Source organism: Anomaloglossus baeobatrachus, chromosome 1 (assembly GCF_048569485.1).
Source record: "Anomaloglossus baeobatrachus isolate aAnoBae1 chromosome 1, aAnoBae1.hap1, whole genome shotgun sequence".
NCBI classification, from domain to species: domain Eukaryota; kingdom Metazoa; phylum Chordata; class Amphibia; order Anura; family Aromobatidae; genus Anomaloglossus; species Anomaloglossus baeobatrachus.
Genome location: NC_134353.1, coordinates 134,147,105 through 134,161,197, shown reverse-complemented (window position 1 = coordinate 134,161,197; position 14,093 = coordinate 134,147,105). Strand labels below are relative to the sequence as shown.

The 14,093-nt window shown below is 48.3% G+C and overlaps 1 protein-coding gene across 1 annotated transcript in view; it reads left to right on the top strand.

The window, feature by feature from the left end:
* The window catches only part of LONRF1 (LON peptidase N-terminal domain and ring finger 1), a 136,419-nt gene extending 122,550 nt beyond the window's left edge, over positions 1–13,869 (top strand). The window contains exon 12 of the mRNA XM_075335405.1: positions 13,300–13,869. Within this exon, the coding sequence (XP_075191520.1) occupies positions 13,300–13,458 (159 nt within the window). The 3' untranslated portion in view covers positions 13,459–13,869. The remainder of the gene's footprint in view (positions 1–13,299) is intronic.
* Positions 13,870–14,093: the final 224 nt, after the last annotated feature.

Genomic DNA, 14,093 nt, shown 5'->3' with positions numbered 1-14,093 from the left:
TCACACGTAATTCTGCTCCGCAAGTTGCGTCTTTGACTTCTCAAGCGTCAGCTTTTTCTTCCTACGCCATGAACGCAGTCCTAGACTCTGCTAGCCGTACAGCTGTGGCATCCGCTAACTCTGTGGCAGTCCGCAGGGCCATGTGGCTGCGCGAATGGAAGGCAGACTCTGCCTCCAAGAGGTTCTTAACCGGTTTGCCGTTTTCTGGCGACCAATTGTTTGGCGAACGATTGGATGAGATTATTAAGGAATCCAAGGGAAAGGACTCCTCCTTACCCCAGTCCAAACCTAAGAGACCTCAGCAACGGAAAATACAATCGAGGTTTCGGTCCTTTCGTCCCTCCGCCAAGCCCCAATCCTCTTCGTCCAGCAGGCAGGAGAAAGGCCAGAGGAACTCCTATGCGTGGCGGTCCAAGTCACGCCCCCAAAAGGCCGCAGGAGGCACTGCCTCCAAGGCGGCCTCCTCATGACTCTCGGCATCCCCTAACCGCATCCTTGGTCGGTGGCAGGCTCTCCCGCTTTGGCGACGCCTGGTGGCCACATGTTCAAGACCGATAGGTGAGGGACATTCTGTCTCACGGTTACAGGATAGAGTTCAGCTCCCGTCCTGCGGCTCGTTTCTTCAGAACCTCTCCGCCCCCCGCTCAGGCCGACGCACTTTTTCAGGCAGTGGACGCTCTGAAGACAGAAGGAGTTGTGACCCCCGTTCCCCTTCAGGAACGTGGTCGCGGCTTTTACTCCAACTTGTTCGTGGTGCCAAAAAAGGACGGATCATTCCGTCCCATTCTGGACCTCAAGCTGCTCAACAGACACGTGAGAACCAGACTGTTTCGGATGGAATCTCTCCGCTCGGTCATCGCCTCGATGTCACAAGGACTTCCTAGCATCGATCGACATCAAGGATGCTTATCTCCACATGCCGATCGCACCCGAACATAAACGCTTCTTGCGTTTCGCCATCGGGGACGAACACCTTCAGTTCGTAGCATTGCCTTTCGGCCTGGCGACAGCCCCACGGGTTTTCACCAAAGTCATGGCATCCGTCGTGGCGGTCCTACACTCTCAGGGCCACTCGGTGATTCCCTACTTAGACGATCTCCTAGTCAGGGCCCCTTCTCGGGTGGCGTGTCAACACAGCCTTACCGTCGCTCTGGCGACTCTCCAGCAGTTCGGGTGGATCATCAACTTCCCGAAATCCAAGTTGACACCGACCCAATCACTGACTTACCTCGGTATGGAGTTTCATACAGTCAGCGGTAGTCAAGCTACCGCGGGACAAACAGCTTTCTCTGCAGGCAGGGGTGCAATCACTTCTTCGGAGTCAGTCACACCCCTTAAGGCGCCTCATGCACTTCCTGGGGAAGATGGTGGCAGCGATGGAGGCAGTGCCGTTCGCGCAATTCAATCTACGGCCACTCCAATGGGACATTCTCCGCAAATGGGACAGGAGGTCGGCTTCCCTCGACAGGAACGTCTCTTTCCCTTGCAACCAAGACGTCACTTCAGTGGTGGCTCCTTCCCAATTCTCTATCGCAGGGAAAATCCTTCCTACCCCCAACCTGGGCTGTGGTCACCACGGACGCGAGCCTGTCAGGGTGGGGAGCGGTTTTTCTCCACCACAGGGCTCAGGGAACCTGGACTCCGATAGTCTTCCCTTCAGATCAATGTTCTGGAGATAAGGGCAGTGTATCTAGCCCTATTGGCTTTTCATCGGTGGCTGGAGGGCAGGCAGATCCGTATCCAGTCGGACAACGCCACTGCCGTCGCATACATCAACCACCAAGGCGGCACTCGCAGCCGTCAAGCCTTCCAGGAAGTCCGGCGGATTCTGCAGTGGGTGGAAGCCACAGCCTCCACCATCTCCGCAGTTCACATCCCGGGCGTAGAAAACTGGGAAGCAGATTTTCTCAGTCGTCAGGGCATGGATGCGGGGGAATGGTCTCTGCACCCAGAAGTGTTTCGAGAGATCTGTCGCCGCTGGGGAACGCCGGACGTCGATCTCATGGCGTCACGGCACAACAACAAAGTCCCGGCATTCATGGCACGGTCTCAGGATCACAGAGCTCTGGCGGTGGACGCGTTAGTTCAGGACTGGTCGCAGTTTCGACTGCCTTATGTGTTTCCTCCTCTGGCGATGCTGCCCAGAGTGTTACGCAAGATCAGGTCCGACTGCCGTCGCGCCATTCTCATCGCTCCAGACTGGCCGAGGCGGTCGTGGGACCCGGATCTGTGGCATCTCACGGTGGGTCAACCGTGGGCGCTTCCCGACCGCCCAGACTTGCTGTCACAAGGGCCATTTTTCCATCTGAATTCTGTGGCCCTCAACCTGACTGTGTGGCCATTGAGTCCTGGCTCCTAGCGTCTTCAGGGTTATCTCAGGATGTCATTGCCACCATGAGACAGGCCAGGAAGCCAACGTCCGCCAAGATCTATTACAGGTCTTGGCAAATCTTCTTATCCTGGTGCTCTGATAACGGTTTTCCTCCATGGCCGTTTGCATTACCCACTTTTCTTTCATTCCTTCAATCCGGAATGGACAAGGGTTTGTCACTCGGCTCTCTCAAGGGCCAAGTATCGGCGCTCTCCGTATTTTTTCAAAAGCGTCTAGCCAGGCTTCCGCAGGTCCGCACGTTCCTGCAGGGAGTTTGCCACATAGTCCCACCTTACAAGCGTCCGCTGGAACCCTGGGATCTTAACAGGGTTCTAAGGGCTCTTCAGAAACCACCTTTCGAGCCGCTGCGGGATGTCTCTTTATCACGTCTTTCGCAAAAGGTGGTCTTTCTAGTGGCAGTTACATCACTCCGGAGAGTGTCTGAGCTTGCAGCGCTGTCATGCAAAGCCCCCTTCCTGGTGTTTCACCAGGATAAGGTGGTTCTGCGTCCGGTCCCGGAATTTCTCCCTAAGGTGGTATCTCCTTTTCATCTCAATCAGGATATCTCCTTGCCTTCATTTTGCCCTAATCCAATTCACCAATGTGAAAAGGATTTGCACTCTTTGGATCTGGTGAGAGCACTCCGGCTCTACGTGTCTCGCACGGCGCCCCTGCGTCGTTCAGATGCGCTCTTTGTCCTTGTCGCTGGCCAGCGTAAGGGTTCGCAGGCTTCCAAGTCAACCTTGGCTCGGTGGATCAAGGAACCGATTCTCGAAGCCTCCCGTTCTTCTGGGCTTCCGCTTCCTTCAGGGCTGAAAGCCCATTCTACCAGAGCCGTGGGTGCGTCCTGGGCATTGCGGCACCGGGCTACGGCTCAGCAGGTGTGTCAGGCAGCGACGTGGTCTAGTCTGCACACTTTCACGAAACACTATCAAGTGCATACCTATGCTTCGGCAGACGCCAGTCTAGGTAGGCGAGTCCTTCAGGCGGCGGTTGCCCACCTGTAAGAGGGGGCCGTTTCGGCTCTTTTTATTGAGTTATTCTTTTACCCACCCAGGGACTGCTCTTGGACGTCCCAATTTTCTGGGTCTCCCAATGGAGCGACAAAGAAGGGAATTTTGTTTACTTACCGTAAATTCCTTTTCTTCTAGCTCCTATTGGGAGACCCAGCACCCGCCCCTGTTTCCCTTCGGGCTGGTTGTTCTTTTGTGTACACATGTTGTTCATGTTGAATTGTTCTTTTGGTTCATGGTTCAGTTCTCCGAACATCCTTCGGATTGAATTTACCCTAGACCAATTCATAAGTTTTCTCCTTCCTGCTTTTGCACCAAAACTGAGGAGCCCGTGATCCACGGGAGGGTGTATAGGCAGAGGGGAGGGGTTACACTTTTTAAAGTGAAATACTTTGTGTGGCCTCCGGAGGCAGAAGCTATACACCCAATTGTCTGGGTCTCCCAATAGGAGCTAGAAGAAAAGGAATTTACAGTAAGTAAACAAAATTCCCTTTTTTATTTCCCCAGTAAAGTGTGAAGAGAAAAAAAATTATATGGCTATAGATAAATTTATTCTAGAGAGAAATTTTACAATTTTGTAAGACTTCGTCAAATATAAAACGCACATTACAACAAAAAACAATGCTATAATTGCAGCCTTGTGTTTGTTTTTTGTTGGGGTTTTTTTGGGGTGGGTGGGAGGAGGGGGGGGTTGTTTTTGCCTTTTCACATTACTTGGAACTTATTATTTTCCAGTACATGGTATAGTAAAGTGGTGTCATTCAAAAGTACAACTTGACCAGCAAAAAAAATAAATATTTTCCATTTGAAACTTGAGGGTTTTATGGCTTTTGGGGAAAAGGCAGAAGAAATTTAAACCTAGCTGTAGTGTTAAGGGAAATAAATTGATTGCATATCCTTAAACAACCAATATTAACATGAAGTCCCAGAGAGTGGTCATTTAACATTTCTACCTTTGGAACCCAGAGATGGGTGGAATGACCTGAAGGGTTTTAGCTAACATCCTATAATCACCGTCTTTTTTGTTCTGTAATTAAGGCCATTACTGTCGCACCACAGGAGGTTGTTGTTTTCCATTGAGTTTAGCCATTTTAGTTTCTAGTTAGTGCTATTCAGTTTATTGTATGTCATTTGACCCTCTTTCGGGATTCAGGGGGGAGCTAGAAATTTCTGGGACTTCTAATGTTAACGCCTATGTACATCATGGGACGTGTCCCTACCTTCGATGTAGGCTTGTACGCAGAGCCTGCACCTTTACCTGTACTAGTCTACTAATTTCTGTGAACGCCGATAGTGAGCCGCATTCATAGGAGATCTTGGTTTTTGGTTTTTTTTGGTTTTTTTTTTTTTCTACAGAGAACTGCTTCTGCATTGCAGAAGCAATCGGATGTTTGAAACTCAGCCTCCTACAGACTAGTAAAGGAAAAAAAAAAGTTAAAATTGCCCTTTTGCCCCATTTGAAAATAAAAAAAATCACATTTGGTATTACTGCGTTCAGAAATATCCAATCGTTACATGGCATAATGAGAGAAAAAAAATCATAACACCAGAATTGCACTTTGTTGGACTCAGCAACAGACTATCAGGACATCAAGACATTGTATATACTGTGTATATATAATACATATACATATTTTTTTCACCCAAAATATATACCGTATTTTTCGCTTTATAAGACACACCGGATTATAAGACGCACCCCAAATTTAGACACAAAAAAAGGTAAAAAAAAAAGAAAAATGGGGTCCGTCTTATACTCCGGTGTTCTCTTACCGGAGGGGGGCAGTGGTGGTGAAGCGGGGTCACAGGAGGCACAGGTTGTGCTGGCAGGCGCGGCAGGTCAGTGTCAGCGGGGTCCGTGGTTGCAGGTGCCGTGGCATCCGTGGTTGCAGACGCGATGGCGTCCATGGTGGCAGGAGCCGAGGGGGGCAGTGGTGGCGGCGGCGGGTGAGCTGTGCAGCAGGCCGGTGCAGTGAGTGTCCGCGGTCCCGGTTCAGTGGTGGGAGCGGCGGGGACTGCTCAGTGGTGGCAGCGGCGGCGACTGCTCAGTGGTGGAGCAGACGGATGCGGTGTTTTCCCAGTGTGTCCGCGGTCCCGTTCAAGTAATGGCGCCCAGAGCGACGCATGCGCAGATGGAGCTCTCATCGAAGGGCTCAATCTGCGCACGCGCTAACTCCCGGAGCAGCGTGTGCGCAGATGGAGCTCTCATCCAAGAGCTCCACCGGCGCCATCATTTGAAAGTGGGACCGCGGACACCTGGTAACTTGCTGCACAGCCGCCCACCTCGCACGCAGAGAGTGGCAGCCAGCAGGCTGCCCGCCCACCCTGCGTGCAAGCCGCCGGGTACCTGTGCTTGCGTGCAGTGGCAGCCGGGTACCCGTGGCTGTGTGCGGGCGGCAGCCAGGTGCTGTGTGATGGCGGCTGCCGACCCCACACAGCACCCGGCTGCCGCCCGCACACAGCCACGGGTACCCGGCTGCCACCACACGCAAGCACAGGTACCCGGCCGCTTGCATGCAGCCACAGGCACCCGGCCGCCCGATCGCCTCAGACAGGACCCCCCCAGGTACTGCTTTATAAGACGCACCCCCCATTTTCCTCCCAAATTTTTGGGAGGAAAACTGCGTCTTATAAAGCGAAAAATACGGTATGTTCATTCTCACCCAAAATATCAATAAAAAATCACTTCAGGGTGCAAAAAAAAAGAAGTTTGCACACAGCTCCTCAAAAATGTTAATGCTATGGCTCTTGTAAAGTTGTGACGCCAACCTTTTTTTTTTTTTTTTCTTTTGTTTTCTTTTGTTTTCCGTTTTCTTTTCTTTTCTTTGGAAAATGCGATGGGGCTTATTCTTGGGGATACACAGTTGGAGGAAAGTTTACCCCTCAAAAAAATGCAGATACCCCTTCCCAGGAGGGACCTAACTTGCCAGACTCTAGGAAGAGAGACAGATCCCACCCCCCAAATAAAATCCAGTGGCGTCTGTGCTCCCAGATCGAAATGCTCCCCTCCTGAGTCCCCATGTGCCTACACTGCAGTAAGCCGCCACATGTGTGGGGTATTATTATAGTGGGGAGAGCGCACTTAATTTACGGAGTGCATGTCTCCAGAAGCTGGGCACGATGTATGCGGACACTAAAAAATACAGGTGTACAATGTATGGGCACTAAACTGTCATACTTGTAATTCTCCAGAAAGAGCGTGGCGTGGATGCTACAAAATTTTTGCCAAATTTATCGCTATCATGAAGTAAAATATGTCGCCAAAAACAATCTCAAAATCACCGTGATCCATTGAAGCGTCCAAGAGTTATCACTTCATAAAGTGTGACTGGTCAGATTTCTAAAATACGGCTTAGGGCTGCTTCTCACTTGCGAGTTTCTCGCAGTAGAGCAATGCGAGAAACTCGCATTGGAATCGGACACATGTTGGTGAATGATTCAGCTCGTATTTGCGTTTTTTTTTTTTTTTTTTTTGTCCAAATCGGACCGAGAAAAAAATCGCAGCATGCTGCTTTTTTGCGAGTTTCTACTGCGAGTTTCTCCATTGCAAGTCTATGGGAGCGTGTAAATAATCGGATATCACGGGACGGCACTCAGGCACTCACACCATCCTAGTGACATCCGATTTTCTAAATACATTTCTCGCATGTTTCCTAAAACACTAGAAACGAGTGATGTCTCCCAATGTCTGTCAATCACTATTCTCTATCAGTCGGTCTCTCCCTCTCGGTCTCTATTTTGTCGGTCCGTCACTATCTCTGTCCCTCTCTCACAGTCTGTCGGTCATTTTCCCCTCCTCTCTCATACTCACCGATCCCCGGCGCGGCGCTGCCCGGCATTCTCACTGCTCCGGCGGCTTTTACTATTTTGAAAAAGCCGGCCGCTCATTAAACAATCTCGTATTCCCTGCTTTCCCCGCCTACAGGCGCCTATGATTGGTTGCAGTGAGACACGCCCCCACGCTGAGTGACAGGTGTCTCACTGCACCCAATCACGGGAGCCGGTGGGCGTGTCTATACTGTGCAGTGAAAGAAATAATTAAAAAAAACCAGCGTGCGGTCCCCCCAATTTTAAAACTAGCCAGATAAAGCCATACGGCTGAAGGCTGGTATTCTCAGGATGGTGAGCTCCACGTTATGGGGAGCCCCCCAGCCTAACAATATCAGTCAGCAGCCGCCCAGAATTGCCGCATACATTATATGCGACAGTTCTGGGACTGTACCCGGCTCTTCCCGATTTGCCCTGGTGCGTTGGCAAATCGGGGTAATAAGGAGTTAATGGCAGCCCATAGCTGCCACTAAATCCTAGATTAATCATGTCAGGCGTCTCCCCGAGATACCTTCCATGATTAATCTGTAAATTACAGTAAATAAACACACACACTTGAAAATCATTTATTAGAAATAAAAAACACAAACAAATTCCCTCATTACCAATTTAATAAGCCCCAAAAAGCCGTCCATGTCCGGCGTAATCCACGGACCTCCAGCGTCGCTTCCAGCTCAGCTGCATGCAGGTGACAGGAGCAGCAGAATACATCGCCGCTCCTGTCACCTCCACGCAGCAACTGAGGTGAGTAGCGCAATCAGCTGCTGTCACTGAGGTCAATCGCGGCCACCGCTGGATCCAGTGACCGCAGCTGATCGCGCTACTCACCTCAGTTGCTGCGTGGAGGTGACAGGAGCGGCGGTGTCTGCTGCCGCTCCTGTCACCTTCATGCTGGAAGCGACGCTGGAGGTCCGTGGATTACGCCGGACATGGAGGGCTTTTTGGGGTTTATTAAATTGGTAATGAGGGAATTTGTTTTGTGTTTTTTATTTCTAATTGATTTTTTCAGGTGTGTGTGTGTTTTATTTACTGTAATTTACAGATTAATCATGGAAGGTGTCTCATAGACGCCTGACATGATTTAATCTAGGATTTAGTGGCAGCTATGGGCTGCCATTAACTCCTTATTACCCCGATTTGCTAACTCACCAGGGCAAATCGGGAAGAGCCGGGTACAGTCCCAGAACTGTCGCATATAATGTATGCGGCAATTCTGGGCGGCTGCTGACTGATATTGTTAGGCTGGGGGACTCCGCATAACGTGGAGCTCCCCATCCTGAGAATACCAGCCTTCAGCCGTATGGCTTTATCTGGCTGGTATTAAAATTGGGGGGACCGCACGCCGTTTTTTTAATTATTTATTTCACTGCACAGTATAGACCCGCCCACCGGCTGCTGTGATTGGTTGCAGTGAGACACCTGTCACTCAGCGTGGGGGCGTGTCTCACTGCAACCAATCATAGGCGCCTGTGGGCGGGGAAAGCGGGGAAAGCAGGGAATACGAGATTGTTTAATGAGCGGCCGGCTTTTTCAAAATGGTAAAAGCCGCCGCAGCAGTGTGAATGCCGTGCAGCGCCGCGCCGGAGATCTGGGATCGGTGAGTATGAGAGAGGGCTGCCAACTTCAGTCACTCAGGGGATTAGCGGTCACCGGTGAGTCCTTCACTGGTGACCGCTAATCAGGACGCGACACAGACAGAGCCGCAGCATGACAATGAAGTCGAGTGAAGTTCACCCGAGTTCATTCTGACAGTGCGGCTCTGTCTGTGTCTGCTGTCAGCAGCCATGTAGCTGAGCTGAATGGCAGATGACATAGTAAAAAATATGCATTACACATGCATTACACACGCTAGTAAAATCGTTTAATTTATTCAGAAAAAGCATCGCACTTGCGTTGCACTCGGACCTAACGTGAACTAAAATCAGCCAAGTTTTTTTCAGCCCAGTCGGACCGATTTTACTCGCATAGATGTGTTTCCACCTTGAAGGTCAAAATTGGCTGTCACTAAGGTGTTAAAAAAAAAAATCAGGCTGTCCTTGTTTTGTAGGTAAAGCTGCATTAGGACTTTCTTTTTGCACAATAAGTTGAATTTTTTTTTTTCTTTTTTCTGGGCTTTTCTTTTTAGCCCCACCTTTTTCCAAGAACCATGACTATTATTCCATTCACCTAATCTTATGAGGACTTGTTTTTTGCAGGAAATAGATGCGAGGAGCGGACGGAGCAGGAGAGCTTAGGTTACGGGGAGACGCGGCGAGCATCAGAGCGACGTACACAGTAAAAAAAAAACATGTAAAATCAGTCACACATTGTCATCTGTAACGTCATCTATTTCCTGCTGCTGAGCAGGATGGGAAGGAGGTGACGTCTGGGCATCAGGCCAGCGAGCGCTTGCGCATAACGCTGGAGTAATAGGGGAAAGTGCGGTCACGAGGTTATGGGCGGCACTTGCTGATGACACTAACAGCGCCGCCCATAACCTCGTGGCTGCGCAAAGCGTCACCAGCGGTCACACGTGCACACAGTGCACGGCACCGCTACAGTGGAACAGCGCATGCGCGGGACCACGGGCACCCAGGGGCGGCGTCCTGAGCTTTGAAATTCAGCGTTCGGGGGCGGCGTAAATCTGCAGGAGGAACAGCAACGGACCCCAGGCAGCCCGCCCCCATGGACGATTTAAGAAATTTGCATAAGAAAAGGTACCAGTTTACAAAGTGTTTTATTTTGGTATAAAAGTTGCCACAGAAACTATAGGAAGCTTCCTAGAATGCAGCCCAGGAGCTGCAGAGGGGGGAACTTTTAGCTTTAGGGTATGTGCGCACGTTGCTGTTTACCTGCTTTTTTGCTGCTTTTTCTTCTGCGCTGTTTAATGCCAAAATGGATGTGTTCTTCTATTCAAGCAAAGTCTATGGGAATTTGGGTTCTTGTTCACACTATTGTTCAAAATGCTGCCTTTTTGTGGCAGAACTTTGGTCAAAAACTCACCTTTGCAGTGCAAAACCCAAATGGCAAAAACAATTGACATGTTGCTTCTTTGAAAAGCTGAGTTTTTGACCAAAGTTCTGCCACAAAAAGGCTGCATTTTGAACAACACAGTGTGAACAAGAAACCCAAATTCCCATAGACTTTGCTTGAATAGAAGAACACATCCATTTTGGCATTAAACAGCGCAGAAGAAAAAGCAGCAAAAAAGCAGGTAAAAAGCAACGTGCGCACATACCCTTATAGCTAAATTTCTGATGACCGGTTCCCTTTAACTGTACCATACAGAGCTCTGCTTCCCCCGCTGATGTTTGAGGCAGATGCTGGCTGTATATCACAGCCATTACCTGCCAGCAGTGTCTGAGCTTGCATCAAGGACAGGGATGCAACAGGGGAGAACTGTGTCCAGTTATCAACATGAGAAGGGCACCACCCATTGGGATCTCCTGGTACACAAATTGGAAACATTTAGAAACAAAAAAGGTGTATACCATAGAGGGATCACCAAACAATATTGAAAAAGTGACAAGTTTTATTGATATAACAACGTGGACAAGTCCTGGCTCAAGGCATAAATCCCCAACGATTTTTTACTTGTATTTCTAGATATGAGGTACGCTATATTGTTGTAATACACTATTAGGCTATGTGCGCACTTACCGGATTTTTCGCGGATTTTGCCGCGGATTTGCTGCATGTTTCGCTGCAGAAAATGTTCATAACATCTCTGCAGTGAATCACCAGCAAATCCTATGGAGAAAAAAAATCCTGTGCGCACTGGGCGGAATTTGACAGCTGCATGTTTTGCTGCGGGAATCCCGCAGCAAAAACAAGTGCATGTCACTTCTTTTCCGCACATCGCTGCGGGATTTCACTCCATTGACTCAATGTTAATCATGAAATCCCGCAGGGAATAACGCAGGCAGCAAATTCTGTGCGGTTCACTGCGTTTTCCTGCGTTATTCCCTGCGGTATTTTGCGGTTTACCTCCGGTAATGTACATCACTTGCTTGCGGTTTTGCAGGGAAGTGATGTCATTACAGGAACAGGAAGTCGTGCAGAGTAAACACACACATCAGACACAGAACACACATCAGACATAGATCACATAGACACAGACACATAGAACACACATAGAAAGAAAACGGAAATATAGAAAACAAAGAACGTGGGCTCCGCTGCATATTCACCGTCCAGCCGAGGTAAGCACACAGCGGCGGCCCGGTATTCTCAGGCTGGGGAGGGAGAGGGGCAGGGGTAATGTCCCCCGCCTCACTCCCCCTCCGGCAGCCGAGAATATCAGCCGCAGCTGCCCCGGCACTGTCGCATCCATTATGCGGCACTGCCGGCGTGTCCTCGGCTCTTCTTGCCACCGTGTAGCAGTGGTGACAAGGTAATACAAGGGGTTAATGGTGATGGGGGACCACCGCCATTAACCCCAGGCTTGATCATGGCAGCGTCTATGTGACAGCTGACATGATCAACCCGTAAGTAAAGTGAAAAAAACACACACACAGAAAAATCCTTTATTTTAAATAAAACAAACAAGCCTCGTTCACCATTTTATTAACCCCCCCAAACAAAGCTCCGGCGTAATCCACCGCTCCGACATCCACAGCTCCGGCGTCCTGCACTGCTTCCATCCAGCCGCGACTGTCACAGACACAGGCTGAATGCAGCAGACAGCAGAGGTAATTATCGGTCATTTCCCACGGCCGGTAATGTGAACTCACTGCCGACCGTGGGAAATGTAGCGATCTGTCATCTATCTATCTATCCCTCTGTCTGTCTATCTATCTATCCCTCTATCTATTCTTCTGTCTATCTACTATCAGAATTAAATGTGTTTTTTTTTTTTTCTTCAATGTGCTTTATTGCATTGAATGCAATAAAGCACATCCCAACCCGCACGCGGCAAAACCGCGGCAATACCGCGAATAATACCGCGGTAAAGCCGCGGCAAACCGCATGCGGTTTTCGGGTGCGGTTTCCCGCGGTTTTTTACCGCGGGTGCGGTAATCTTTGAGAGGATGCGGAATTTTCTCAAGAAAATTCCATTTCCCAGTGCGCACAGAGCCTTAGAGGTCGGTGTGTTGGGGATTTATGCCTCTCTGTTAAGTTGTCTGTTTTGTGTGCTCCTGCTGCTCCTTGAGCCAAGACTTGTCCACGTTGTTATATCAATAAAGCTAGTCACTTTTTCAATATTGTTTGGTGATCCCTATATGGTATACTTTTTTTTTTTTTTTTTTTCTTGGGGAGAACTGTCCCTAACACATAATTACAAGTAAATGTTGGATGAGATTCAATGGTTTACAGGCAAAGGTTTATATAATTATTTTTAGTTGTTACCTAGGTTATAATGGACACAGATGTGTTGCGTTCAGCCTTTCTCCACAAGTTGTACAGTCGCTATAGATCATTTATATCCCATAATGCCATTTGTTGTGAGATGAGTACCCAGCCCCTTTTTTATTTTGCTTTACTGATGGTGTCTGCCATTACCTCTTTGTATTTGGGCAGTCAGCAGGTTGACTCTTCTGAGGGTATGTATACACGGGGTCTTTAGACACCAGTGTACCCGAACTGTTTTTGCAGTATGAAACTTCAAAACAACTGAAACTAGTGCTAAAGTAATACAGGTCCATTGGTGTTTACATTAGTAATGCAGGTCCCTGCCCGACCGCGGTGTACGGATACAGTCTAGCAGCAATATAGCGACTATTAACTTGTCTGTTGAACCTTCCAGGTACACATTACGCTCCTGGGATGAGTTTTGCTACAATTGCAGCAAAAATGGATCATTTTGCTATGTTTTCCAAAATTGCTGCAAAAACTTTGTGTTTCTCCACGGATTGTGGCGTTAGACGATGCAGCCATGTTGCTTTTTGGACAGCCAGAACCCCCTGGTTGGACTGAGACTTGCGTGCTTCATACGGGTGGACAAATGTGGCTGTGATACACTCGTCTGAACCTGATCTAAGTCCATAGGGTTACATGCATAATCTGGCAGTGGTTAGACCCAGTAATTATCTAGATGCAAAGTTGTTTTTGCCTATAAACATTGAGTATTACTTTGTAACTAAATCTAATAACCCTTTGTGATTTCAGATCTCTCCCAGTGGCCCAGCGTGGTGCTGGTGGCTCCTGGCCGTGTTACCTGTGGATCCCAGGTATCAGCTCTCAGTTCTATCAATGAGATCATTAAAGGAACGTCTCCTGAAAATCCAGCATATTCTGACGTATTTTTCTAGAGACCAGACCAAATGACTAACCGCCTGGAGCTTCCTTAAAAGACGTCCAGTCCTGACCCTGATCACTGCTGGAGTTTTTGCTCTTTTTGCACATATGGCGTTGGTGTGAATTTCTGGACTATTGTGGATGCCTGCCAGATGAGAATCGCTTCTCGCTGTAATCAGTGTGGAATGAATCCGTGTTTTTTTTTTTTTTTTGTTACGAGAACCATATTGCACTATGTATAAAGATATATATTATGGGTTTTTTTTGTTTTTGTTTTTTTTTTTTTTTAAAAACTAACTTTAGTATTGAGCTGAAGAATGATTTGTATACTGCTACTCCGAATACATGTGAATGGATTTCTGAGAGATGCATCTGTGGGGAATCTGCGACATGGTCGTCTTTGTGAGGATTATTATTTTATAAAACTATGCAGTATTTGTGTTCTTGTGTCCAGAGTCTTTCTTTCCAAGTAAATCCTCAGAAGATACTTGTCATATCACACACTGTAGATTTTGTGAAACTCTCTCCATGGTATTTCCATGGTCTCGGTGCACAGTCCTTGTACCTCTTCCACATGTGATCACATATAATGTGATATATATATATATATATATATATATATATATATATATATATATATATATATATATATATATATATATATA